At 36.4% G+C, this 13,545-nt stretch overlaps 2 protein-coding genes across 2 annotated transcripts in view; one reads left to right on the forward strand and one right to left on the reverse strand.

Moving 5' to 3' along the window:
* LOC139967369 (E3 ubiquitin-protein ligase MARCHF5-like) lies at positions 1 to 10,551 on the forward strand. Its single transcript, XM_071971079.1, has 5 exons — positions 1 to 160; positions 2,502 to 2,578; positions 3,915 to 4,120; positions 5,964 to 6,445; positions 7,008 to 10,551. The coding sequence occupies exons 2-5, from the start codon at positions 2,529 to 2,531 to the stop codon at positions 7,173 to 7,175; spliced, it is 906 nt and encodes a 301-aa protein (XP_071827180.1). The 5' UTR covers positions 1 to 160; positions 2,502 to 2,528; the 3' UTR covers positions 7,176 to 10,551.
* LOC139967368 (insulin-degrading enzyme-like) overlaps positions 9,660 to 13,545 on the reverse strand; it is a 21,246-nt gene continuing 17,360 nt past the window's right edge. The window contains exon 24 of the mRNA XM_071971078.1: positions 9,660 to 13,156. Coding sequence (XP_071827179.1) covers positions 13,061 to 13,156 — 96 coding nt within the window. The 3' untranslated portion in view covers positions 9,660 to 13,060. The remainder of the gene's footprint in view (positions 13,157 to 13,545) is intronic.

Below are 13,545 nucleotides of genomic sequence, written 5' to 3' on the forward strand. Positions count from 1 at the left end.
TTCAAAACTATACTCGAAGCACTAATACTCGTGTTGAAGCCTCAGCCTTAGAAAGTTATTTTATTCCGGGGTAATTTATTGTCGTACGATAGTGACTATCGATTGACGATAACAATGTTAGGAACAGTTTAGAAGGTTATCAGCGTCTTAAAATACCAGGGTTAGTACTACCCCTAACATTAACAAGTGAATTCGATAGGACGTACATTCTGAACCCTTTATGACTGAACTAGGCGTTAGCCTACGTACGTTGGCTTCCTATACTATTACTATTGAGCCTAGGCTACATAACATTTACATAAGGGACACATTAGTATAGTAAGCATAAGTACTTTATTCTACTGTTTGCTAGCCTAACTTAGAGGTCTAGACCAATTTGAGTATTTGGGCCTCACAACATGTCATTTCTTTAAGGAAAAGTGACAGCATCATAAGTGTAAAATTTTATGTTATCAAACTATGACTAGAACCAAGAGGAGTTGGCCTAGCACAGTTTGTATTACTAGTATTAGTTATTACCCTTGGCAAGTATTAGTAGTATTAGTGTGATCATTATCGAACACCAGTTAGACAAGTGAAATCGACTATTGCCTATATGCAAGAGTTGTTTCTTCATATGCGAATTAGTATCATTGTTGAATGCATGTTAAAACAAATATATATGGAATATCATACAAAAATTGTGTTGTTACAAGGAAATGTTCTTTCTGTTTCAAAAATGAAACAAACAAAATAAATTTTTATGAATTATTATTATTATTTAAACATTTCTAAAGCGCACATATATATGTAAAAGCATAAGCTATGGCGCTGTACAAACTTAAAAGAGTAAAGGTAAAAAACTTAAAGAGAATTAAGAAACCAAGTTAATCATAAGAAAGAGGTAAAAATCTTAAAATCAGATAACCCTAAAAGACTAAACAAATCCAATAACGATGGAGAAAATGAAGTCAGTATATACCATGCCACAAAATCAGAAAATAGGAAAAAACAATAGTAAGAGATATATACAAAAAGAATGAGATAAAAAGTAAAACTAGATTAATTATAAACACGTTTGAAAATGAAAGTCTTAAGACTGGATTTAAATGAACTTACAGTACTTGAATTGCGAATAGAAAATGGGAGTGCATTCCACAATTTGGGGGCACAGACACAAAAAGATCGGTCACCAAGGGACTTGCAGCGAGTACGGGGGGGTAGTTAAAATCAAACTGTCATGAGATCGTATGGAGTAGCTCACTGATCGTGGTTTAAGAAGGTCCTTCAGATAAGATGGTGCAGATCCGTGAAGCGCCTTATAAGTGAGTGATAAAATTTTAAAATCGATACGATCCTTTATCGGAAGCCAGTGGAGAAGTTTAAAAGCAGAAGATATACTGTCATATTTGTTCAAATTTAGGATGATACGGGCAGCCATATTTTGTACACGCTGTAACTTATTAAGGGAAGAACTGGGAAGACCATAAAACAAAGAGTTACAATAATCAAAGTGAGATGTGACAAGTGCCTGAACTAAAGTGCGAGTAGAATCAGTTGAAAGATGCTTACGTAATTTTCTAATATTATACAAGTTAAAACTAGCGATTTTACATTTTTCATTGATATGTTTTTTCATTGATAAGGTGTTGTCCAAATAAACGCCAAGATACTTCACATCATTTACACAATTAATAATAGATGAGTCCACGTTAATACAATCAATTTCAAGTTTTGCTAGTTGAGTTCGTGAACCAAAGATAAGAAATTCAGTTTTGGTATCGTTCATATTTAAGCGACACATATTCATCCAAGCCTTAACGTCCGATAAACAACTCTCCATAGCATTAAGAGCACTAAGTTCAGAGTCGGAATTACCTGGTCTGAATTTTAGGTACAGGGCGTGATCGTCTGCATACCCCATGACCTCGGGAAGGTGACTGGAGATTGTATGATATAAAGTACTTGCATAAGCCGTAAAGAGAACAGGGCCAGCACAAGATCCTTGTGGGACGCCCTGGTGGACGGTGGATTTCGTAGAAATGCATTCACTAACCTGAACACTTTGTGTGCGTGGTCTTAAATAACAATCAAACCATGATTTAGCCAGCCCCTTAGTACCAAAGTTTTGATCAAGAACACTCAGCAAAATGTCATGGTCCGAATTACTGTTTCTGGGTGTTGTTAACAGTAAGTCATACCTCAAAAATATTTGTGGTTGGTTCATATTGGTAATTTATTTGTAGCTTTTATTTGAAATCATATGGATCTTTCCTTCTGAATGTGGAAAACATTTATAATTCATTGTTATTGCTTGTATGAGGATTATGTACCTGGTTAGTGGAGGCTGCAATCATTGCTTTGAGCTGCAATCGTGTTTTAGTAAAGCTACTTATTCAGCTTTTATAATTACTATTGAGATTTGTCTAAGATAACGTTATTTACTGGTACAGTACTTGGTATGCAGCAGAAATTTCTGTGTTATGACCTTAGCATGTTTGTTGCTGTTATTGTTCACTTAGACACTTAACGAGTGCTGGAGACAGAAGATGTCTGAACCAGTGTCAGGTGTCAGGGAACGACACGTGTCTGCTGAAAGGTAACCGCATCTAAAATGTGCAATCATGACAGCTAATTAACCCTATAATTACTATAAATGCTATATTAAACTGGCAGATTGTATACAATGTTTCGGTATTGTAATTTAGCTGCAGATGTTGCTTGCTACAGTTATAATGTAATGTACTATTTATTGTGCAGTTATGAATGTCGTTCACAACGTGAATGACCGCTATTCCCATGGATCTTTTGTCAACATTATTTAATTAGAGTAAAACCTACCAGTGTGCATGAAGCGCTACACTGACCTTCTGACCTTTGAAATCAGGTTTCAGAAAAGACAAGAGTTTCCTGCTTTTTGGATTTGGTTAGCCATTTTATCAAACTTACCAAATTTTACTCAAAGTAAGATGGCAAATTGATCAAACTTAGAAACACCCTCCTACCTAAATCTACTTGTCATGAAATGAACATCGAATATATTGACTAATTAAGGTACTGTATGTGTTAAAGTCTCTGTTTTGTGACTTTTGTCACAGGTAAGCAAGCACGTTTTCGTTCATTATTTAAATAAATATAACACTTGACTAGTGTAGCCAATGATGTAAAATATGTTATCAAACTGCATTGTTAACATAGTTTACCAGTGAATAATACCGATATGTGCCGAAATCAACATGTGCACAAAAGCTCTTATATGGAATGATGTACGAAATTGGTATTGTACTATCCTTTGTGAGGGGTATAATGTATTCCTGTGACAGACAATATTAAGACTTGTCTTAAAGAAAGTGAAAAATAGTCCACAATGTTACTTGAAAGCCCAACCCCAATATCTTATCTTGTCCCCATGGTTTGTTTGAATTGAATCCAGTTTTGATTGGATAAAACCATCAATTCTCCTAGGGAGTTGATCACAATATGTGGTCTACAATGATTTTATCAAGGCAAATGATCATAAAAGCTTTACTTTCTTTTTTGAATATTTCCCATTTTGAATATTTGCTGAACTGTTGCTGCCAATGTTGTCATCATTTTCATCAAGATACAACTTTCTTACGTGATGAATAAATTAGTTTTCAATAATGATAAAGAAAAAACAAATACATTCTCAATTCAGTTTCTGTGATGATAACTTTCACTATGCTATTGCCAAAATTTCACCAAATTTGAAAAATTCATATCTCCGCCTGTCCGCCATACAAAATGCTACGAGGATGTGGCTTTTAAGTACAAAAAAATCCAGAATTTAAATTCCAGGATTTTTTTGATCAAGCAATCAACTTTAGTTCAGATAATATCCCTTTGATATCAGATGGTTGATTTTGTGGACTTTCAGTTGTAATTGAGTGAAACCTTTTCAAATCTCTCCTCAGGAGAAATTGCTGGGTCTGTTTTGCAACTGATGAGGACGATCTATCAGCAGAGTGGGTGAGACCCTGCAGGTGCAGGGGCACCACAAAATGGGTGCACCAGACCTGCCTCCAGCGTTGGGTCGACGAGAAGCAGCGGGGAAACAGTACGGCGAAGGTATCCTGCCCTCAATGCGGTACCGAGTACAACATTAGATATCCTGAACTAGGTGAGTCAAAAGATAAGTCCCAGAGTTTTAATCAAGGTTGTTACCTCCAATGTGGTGGATGTCAAATGAAGTCTTGTGTATTTTGTACGGGGGGGTGGGGGTAAACTGATGTGTGCGGTCGGGGTCCGTGGCGTCAATGGTGTTGCCGGGTTGAGGTCTCAAAAAGAATCGATTTCCTCTTGGTCACTGAAAGTGCTAGTTTCATACAAGGCACAGAATGTGCTGTTTGTATTCAATGCCCCAGTCTGTCATACCTTAATAACCATAATATAGTAAAATTGTTGATGCTAATATTACATTTTGTGGTTGTGGTAATTGCAAAAAACACATTAGAAAAAAATTTGCATTTTATTTTTTTTTTTAGTTGGAATACAACTTGGCTTTTGAAAGTAATAAACTTCATGCTTTTGGAATTTCTTTCCTTCAGGTTTTCAAATTGTGTTACACTTACAACTACTTCCAAACTCCAGTGACTTATAAAAGTGTTTTAAGTATTGTTGTTGTTTACTGAGCTTAGTGCAGGTCTAATGTGATGATGATGATGATGATGATGTCATGCTGTCTTTATTAAAATTCTAAATTTGGTTGTCATGGATATTAGGGATCAGTGAAAAGAGTGATATTGCAAACTTGTTACCAGACTCCTTCCTTGAGGTTTTCATATTAGGCCATCAAGGAATTAATAACAATAGTAGTTGTAGTTATCAGAAAGTGAGTTATCTTCACAGTCATGTGACTGGTAGATTGTCCCACCAAAATATGATATTTTTCAAATTCAGTCATAAATAGTAGGTGGCAGCAAAGAACCAAAAAGTTTGGTACCCTCGACTAAGTTGTTCAGGTTACGTTCGTTGTCCCTCTAAACCTAATTCTGGAACGATTTATGTCATACTGTTTGCTCAGCCAGCGTACAGTACTTTGAAACCTGTCCCATTTTAGATTCTTGCACACAACTCTGTATATTGTTGTTGATGTGAGTGCTGTGCTTGTAGCGCTGTCAATCTGATTGTTTGTGTATCAAAGGTAAATGTGTTTGCTTTTGATAAAGTTTATTCTCAGCTATCATTTAGCTCAAACTTCTTGCTCAAAATTGATGAAGGTTGCACTTTGATCTTCAGATTTCCAAAATATTATGATTAGTTTCTGTTTATCTTCTACTTTTAGTCTTTGCCTTTGTTACTTAATCATTATTAATTTTGTCAGTTTTTTTGGGGTGCTGCCCTCCACAATTGCCCCCTCCACACTGATATTAATAATGGTTTAACTTTGATTTCATGAATAATGGGAAGCATTCAGCATTACAGCCATACTTCAACTCTTTTCATTCAACCACTTTGGCACTTTGTAGCATTAAATTTATCTCTCATTCCAAACCCATTATTTACGATTGCTATCATTGTTATCTTTCATTTATGGTGGTATGGATTGACACAGACTGTCTTCATTAAGTATGAATGTAGTGGACTTCTTAAAAAGTTGTACTCACATTGTTTTTCCATTTTGTAAGGGCACCTCATAACCCTCGTTCTGTCAATCTTCACGTTAACTAATTAAGAAATAATTGGAAAGCAGTTCGTTTTTATTGCCTCGTGTAGTAGTGTAGTAGATTTTGGTAATAGGTAGTCATACCCTACAGAAAAGCACAATATAGCATGTTACAATTACAAGTTATTTCTACATTCACACAACAAAATACATGCAGGCTTGAAACAATGAATTGACCTTCATTTGTCTACAACAACTCAGACCATTCAAGCCACACCTCCCTCCCCCCCCCTCACTGCTCTAAGATGTTGAGTCATAATCATCACTATCCTCTTCTCCTCTCCTTGGTTTTGCTCAGGTATAGCAGTCTACTTACTGGATGCAATAGACAAGGCCATCAACAAGGTCTGTCCGTTTGTAGCTGGCGGTATGATCATTGGATCACTCTACTGGACGGCGGTCACCTACGGAGCAGTGACCGTCATGCAGCTCTTAGGGCACAAGGAGGGTCTCGACGTGATGGAGAGAGCGGACCCTCTATTCCTTCTGATCGGTCTACCCACGATTCCCCTCGTCCTCATCCTCGGTAAGATGATCCGGTGGGAAGACTACGTTCTGAGATTCTGGCGAAAATATTCTCCCGCGTTATGGAAGCTGATCAGCAGTAACCAGGCCCAGCTGAAGATCCCTCCCCGCATACCACTAGACAGACCAGGTTACACAGATCCAACCTCGGCCACTCGTGTTCTCTGTGGAGCCATGATCTTCCCTACCATTGCCACAATCTCTGGGAAGGTTCTCTTTAGTAATATCAATTCTAACATGCAAAGGACTGTTCTGGTGAGTTGGCACCTAAGTTGGTTAAAGAGGGGGGGGGGTGGGGAGGGGGCAGTGGCCTGGGAGAAACGAACGACAACGTGCAAAACACGGTGCACAATTTTTCAGTCAATCGGTGCTGTTTCTGTGACAAACAACTTAAATGTTGAATCCATTGCCAAACATTTTGGTGATAAAAAGAAGTTGTCTATTTTTTATATTAGCATTCTTTGTGTGTGCGTTTTTCTCTTTTTCCTTGTTTTCTTTTAAGCAAGGGAGGGAGTGAAGAGGGAGGAATTTCTTAGGTGGTGAGGGTTGTGGGGTGGGGGGGGGATGATGGAAAGGAGCAAGGGAAGTTATCAGCAGGATTTTTGTTTTTTTATTCACTCTTGGCCTTTTCTCTGTTTTGTTTTATGCTTTTTATTGTAAGAGTAATCTCTCAATTTTGTAGACTATTTTTCAATTAACTGTGTGTTTGTCTTCCATGGAAATACTGTTCAATTTTATTTTTAAGAATAGTTCACTCTTCAAAGATCTGTAAAGAGCCAAAGATGAGACGTTAATTTATATTGTCTTTTGTTTCCAGGGAGGAATTGTCTTTGTGGCAGTCAAGGGAGCGATGAACATCTTTTACAAACAGCAGCAATTTAATCGTCAATCGTATAGAATCATAGGAGATTTCAACGGTGACGATAGGCCACCGTCAACAGCCTCCACCTCTTCAGCATCAGAGACATCATCGGCTAGAGAGTGATAGTGAAATTGGTCTGTCGTCGAGTGTTCGCCATAGTGACTGTTATTTTCTCGAATAATTCATTCTTAAATAATTTAAACAATTTGGATATCCTTTCCATATATGTACTTGATACATATAGTGCAAGCTAGAGCCATGCCAATAGATGGTTCGATGTGAAACGTATCATAGTAAATTCTCAGTGATGGAGTGGATGGATTTTGCTATTTGGGTGTGGAAATGAAAGAAGAAAAAAAAATTCAAGCAAAAGCAGCTGCCGAACACAGAACGTAAAATGGACTCGAAAAAGCAACAAATATCTCACATTTTTTGTAGATTGCACATTAATCATTTTTTTTTTGGTATTTTTTCTCTCGAGGGGTTTCAGTTCAAAAACCAGTTGGGACTTACTTTTCTTCCAAATTGTCAGAATAATCAACACAAGAGAAGTTCATCTACTTTACTATAAATGGTGAATCTCTTTCATTGGAGAAAACAGCACCAGTCAAGAGTCAGTTCTCTTTAATAAAGTATAAGTAGTGTAAGACGACTCTGTATACGTTTAACCAATCTAAGACGTGAATATGAACAACGTGTGCTTCGTCTATGTAATGTTAACATTTTTTTGTTTTGGCGTTTTTGTCAGATTTTCCTGTTGATTGTAACTATTCAGTACGTCTTCTTACGTGTATTTCTGATTTAGAAGGAACTTGCTGGCTGTGAGATATTTCCAATAGCTGTTTCTTGTTATAGGCGTTTCAAGCATATTTTGTATTTGTCAGTTTGTTTTATGAATTCTTTGAAATTATGGGTAATAAATGTCGAAAGCATGAAATGTTCAATAAATGTACGGAACGCTACATTGCGGTGTTACGCAAAGATCGGTTACCTGTTCGGTTTATAGATTTTGATAGAATTAATTTTTATGAACTAGGACAACGAGTGATTTCAATGCAAACATAAATAACTCCTAACCCTCCTTGCGATGAATTTGTCTAAACCTAGTGATGGGCATAAGGAGGAACAGGGAAACGTACCTGTTACTACTACAAATGTGATGACATTTTGGTACATACTTCATACTTGAGCATAAAGAACAAATCAAAAATATGTCATGACATAACAATTTATGGCCAAAATATTGATTCTCTGTCTTAAAGTAAGCAGATCGAGGGGGTATCAGAATTTCCAGCTAAAGTTTAAGCCGCTAACTCCTGGTGGCTATAAATTATTCCCAGACGTTACAGTGGGTTCAGTTAGACAATTAAATCTTTAAGAGACAAGAAAATGCTCAAAGGATGGCTGTAAAAGGCTTGTTTGTGGTTTGAAGATGGAGTGACCATTAATTGCACTTTCTAGCATTTTTTTTGGGGGGGGGTGTGTAATATTGATGAACTTTAACTTCATGCCATAGCTAGAGCAGCCCGGTGACCGAAACCACATAGATTGCTTAGTTAGACCTGACTGGGTTTTTGTGTACTTTGGCTTGACTAAGAGAGACAATTAGTTACAAAAACTTTCAACAACAAAAATACAGCTTTAGTAAGATCTCAAGGCTTTCATTTACAGATTTGGTGATAGCTTTTATTCCCAGTTGACCTTTCACCTAATGCAGGAGATGTGAATGGGGGGGGTGGGGGGAGGGAGGTCAGAGGGATACAGCCTTGGGGCTTCAGTGTCAATTGGCAGACATGGGGAAATATTTGAGGGGTCCTGGGAAAATATGGGATAAAGAATAATGTATTGTCATCTTCATAGCATACTGAAGGATAAAATGAAGTGTGAACAAAGGTGTGACATATTTGTCCCAAGCTTGGCCTCAATACCTCTGCCTGTGATATTACCTTGATACCAAGTTCTGGGAAGGAATGTATATAAGATTAATGGTCAAGATGTTACGAAGTATCAGGCTTAACTCATCAAGTTGCTTAAATAGCTAAATTGGGGTTATTTTTGTTGCAAGTTGGCCGAAGTTGATGTAACTTGTAAAATCTTGACATTGTGTAATTACTCTTGACGTTGAATGGAATGCTAGAAAAAATTATCGTCAAATAGGTTCCTCTGAATGCTCTAATTTGCCTTAAATTGATTTCAATCTCATATATATTTTCATTTTGAATGTTATGTCATTTCTACGTCAGATATTTCAGGTGTAATGTGAGCAGTGCTGGGAGGGAAGGGGAGATGGGGTTTCCTAGTCAATTTTGTTTACATTTGAAAGACTATTCGAGATACCGCAGTGAAGAAAATGTCCTACCTGCTTCCATGAGAGCAATCACATTTTTTTTGGCAATGTGCCACAACGGTACAAGATCTTGGTCAGAGTGTATCAGCCAATTTTGGCATAAAACTTGTCTGGAAATAATATGCCGATAATGATAAAGTGAACTGAAATTCACTGTACTGCTTTGGATGGACACATCAAGATAAAAAGTACTGTCAAAATACCCTTGGGTATAATGTGGGCGGTAGTGGTCGATAGCTGCAATATAACACGGGTAGTAATGCCCTGTCAATGTTAAAGTGTCATTAACAGAAAGTGAAAATATTTCCGAATGTAATATTTAGGGGATAATTTGATAAGGATGAAAATTTCCAAAATATCACTCTCTTTGTTTCTGGATAAAAACAAAATTATGCTCGTAAAAGTTGTGAACTGAAACATAAATGAACCACTTAGGACGGTCACCAAATTCTTGAGCAAAAATACTTTCACAATACCTTCTGGATACAGTATGTGTTCTAGTAGCCAATATAACTGGAAGGTATCAAAGGCAGTAATGTCTGTTATCAACATTACTGATTATTGTTAAACCTTTAGTCTTTAAAGTTAACATGAACATAAGAAATTGAATATATTTCCATCATTTAGGTGATAAGAAGAATGTCAATATATCACCCCCTCCCCTTTGTTTTTGCGGGAAAAAATTAGCAATTTAAAAATTTCATGTCAGAATGTGCTATCACTGATAATTATTATAATATGCAAATTTTGATAGGGTTGGGGGCAGTTTTCAAATGCCATTTCCTCACAATCCTGTAAGTTTAACTCGGATAACATATCGTTTGGTCAAACATTGGTGTGGTGTTGTTTTGCAAGTGTCTGGGTTACTTACATTAATAACAGAATTTATTCGGGAGTATTGTCTTAGCTCAACTGGGAGCTCGCTGTGCATGTAGGTTCATAACCTATTTCTTGACTTATTTCAAAGTTTAATATCCAGCTAGCTTAACATTTTTGCTTGAAAAATTAATTTAAAAAAAAACTGTAATCAAGTTAGATTTGTATAGCAGCTATGATTATTATTATTATTTTATCAATGAATCTGATATGAAAAATCCAAAACTTTATTCGTTCACCTTTTCTCTTTCCTCTTGATTAAATAATGGAACTGTATGATACTTTTTGTTTCTCTGTGTGTTTTTCTTCTCTCCATAAATAATCTCATTCCTTTGTAATTGAAACATGACCATTGGCTGAGTGACATCACAAACTTGCATCACAATGACATCACAGTGACATCACATTGGCTGAGTGATTTCGAATATACATGTTACTAAGGTTACCACACATCTGGAAATTACTGGAAATATCCTCCCTTTGGTTTTGATGCTGATCATAACCAAGGCAGTCATGATAGCGTATGTGTGCGACACCAAGCTTATTAAAACAGTACCTCAAGTTATTCATTTTGAATACAAAGATTTTTTTAACACAAGGACTGAGGACAGCGGCATATAAGTTTTTTTTCTCCCAATTATATTCAACACAAAAAATATAAAAAAGCGAAAAAAAAAGACTTGATTTGCACAAAAGCAAATGGTTTACCGTGACCATTGCTTATTACCATGTAATAACATATGGACATGCTGTGGACATTTGGACTGTGGCAGTACATGGTCTAGCAGATTTCTGCAGCATACAAGCACGGTATTCTCACTCGATTGGATATCACCATCTATTTATCAGTCACCCAGTTTCTACTGGGAGCCAAATTCACTGTTTTCCTCGGGTATTATGAATGCAAATATAGGTGAATTATTTGCATAGTAAACTCTAAGGAATTTTAGGTGAATTATTTGCAAAGTAAGCTCTAAGTAATTAATCTCAGTACTCTGGAGGGGGGGTCCAGGGATTTGCCTATGCAAGATGTACCCATCCACCTGGGCGGTTCCAGGGTTTTACAAAGGAGAGGGTGCAGCCCTGGGGTCTGTGCAGCGGGTTCCCTTCCTGGACAGAACTTAAAATTTAAGACATGAGATGGTGGAATTTTGGGATATATTTTGGCTATAAATCAGCACTACATGAATTGGGTCTAATTTTGAGTGTCTTTGTTTGGTTGAAATGGGGGTTGTACATCCTCGTACATTGCCCCACATGGATCCACGCCTGGTCTAAGATTAGTCCATTGTGTAAAGTATCTCTGGAATGCATCTCTTGGCCAACTAATATGGTCTGTCTTCACTACACCATAGCAATTACAGTCCTACTTGAATCCACAACAAGGTGAAATTTCCAAAAAGGCAGTCATTTGTCAATATTTACCACTTTTGTTTTTGAATGCAAACTGGAACAAATAAAATTTGTTCTTAAAAACTTTGTGTAATTGTGCAATTCGAAAGTGCACCTTTCTTACCTTAATTTAACATACAGACTTCTACCCTGTTTTTATTATTGGCACTGAAGTTGCAATTATTTACCCATTTCCAAATTTATGAACTTTGAATACATAAATAACAGATCATTAAAGTTACACATTATTTTTATGATGAACCCATGCTATTAAATAAGTAATCTATTTCCTTCCACCAAGATTTTCTACAGGCAACAATGTAAAAAAGACTCCCAACTATCTTGGAAGATACATGTTATATAGGACATAAAACAGTAAACTTTAAGCAGTTTATTATAGTTGCAATAAAATATCTTTGAAATATAAGTGTTTGAACAGAAGCTATGTTGTTGACACTTTTGTTGGTGTCACTAAATCAAGTTTTGATGCAGTTTGATGTTGCTCAAATCAAACATTGGCAATTTTTCTTGACTAAACATACCTCTCCAGAAGAAGTAGCTCTAAGCCCACCACACTTCTGCAAAAGATGTACATAGTACAGCCTACCGCAGTTCTACCACAGAGGTACATAGCCTAGCTTACCACACTTTTATTGAAGATGTAAACCAGCCTAGCCTAGTCTACCACACTGCTACAAAATATGTGCATAGCCTAGCCTACCACACTTCTAAAGAGGATACATATAGCCTAGCCTACTTCTAGGGCAGAACAATACACTGTGTAAAATTACCAGATACCACTGAAAGCTGAAGAGGATAACGAAAAAGAAAAAGAAAACTTCTACAAAGTACAAACAAATTAAGCCACCTCTCTGATTTACACACATATTCTCAGAATTTACAAATTACTACAGACAGAGGGTAGCAAAAGGGTACCAAGCACCCACAGCTGTTCATACAAAAACTTTTAACATTAGACAAGTCTAATTCACTAAAACAATTGCACAATTATAATGCAAATTTCTTCACGAGGGAACATTTTTCCACAACAAACGACAAAGGATATTTTATAAGAAGAGTCAGATGAGTGCATCATAAAACTAGATATCATAAATAAAAATTTTACAATCAAAAACTGTGGAATGAAAAATTAAATCAAGTTCTGTACATTCTTGAGGATTTTAGTACTCCAAGGAGCAGTGCAAGATTACTTGAGTATTAATAACAAATAGTGAATTAAATTACCATGATAATGTAAACATTTAAAACATAGATGAAAAAGGTTCTATTATTTCTGCTTACTTCCAGCAGGTTTTGTTCTTTCTTCATCAAGGACCCTCAGTTCACCTTTCTAAATAGTATATTTCCCCGATGAGAGATGGCCACATGTCCATCAGAGTTTAGACTTTGTTTCATTATTAAATGGTGTCGGCAGTGGGAAAAGTGGTAACCTGCTCTTGAATGTAGTAATGTCTGTTATTGTCACACACTGCGGAAAAGAAGAGCAAAATGTGGTTGATCGAATATGTGGTTTGCAACACTCATTGATCAGGGTTTTTTTCAGAAGGGGAAAAAAAAAAATTACTGATGTTACTAAATACTAAACAATGATTTCGTTTCAAGCTGAAATGGCGCCATACCAACCAACCCTACCAATCCCCTCCCATGAGGTGATGAATATGGTACTAGTCATTTTAGCAAAATTGCAAATGATACGTACAACACATTTCATTGGATTTCTGCTTTTATGAACGAATATGTACCGGGTGTTGAGGAGAAACTACATATTTCTTGAAAACTGAACACCGAGAACTGGAAAAAATATTTTCCATAAACTAATTTGAAGAGATAAGAAACCTAACAGAATATTTTGTAATA

The sequence above is a fragment of the Apostichopus japonicus genome, chromosome 5 (assembly GCF_037975245.1).
Source record: "Apostichopus japonicus isolate 1M-3 chromosome 5, ASM3797524v1, whole genome shotgun sequence".
Classification (NCBI taxonomy): domain Eukaryota; kingdom Metazoa; phylum Echinodermata; class Holothuroidea; order Aspidochirotida; family Stichopodidae; genus Apostichopus; species Apostichopus japonicus.

Excerpts from the sequence above, each read along its gene's own strand:
- LOC139967369 (XM_071971079.1), top strand. The coding sequence starts at position 2,529 with ATGTCTGAACCAGTGTCAGGTGTCAGGGAACGACACGTGTCTGCTGAA. Across the intron at positions 2,579-3,914 it reads CGACACGTGTCTGCTGAAAG|GAGAAATTGCTGGGTCTGTT; the intron begins GTAACCGCATCT and ends ATCTCTCCTCAG. Across the intron at positions 4,121-5,963 it reads CATTAGATATCCTGAACTAG|GTATAGCAGTCTACTTACTG; the intron begins GTGAGTCAAAAG and ends GGTTTTGCTCAG.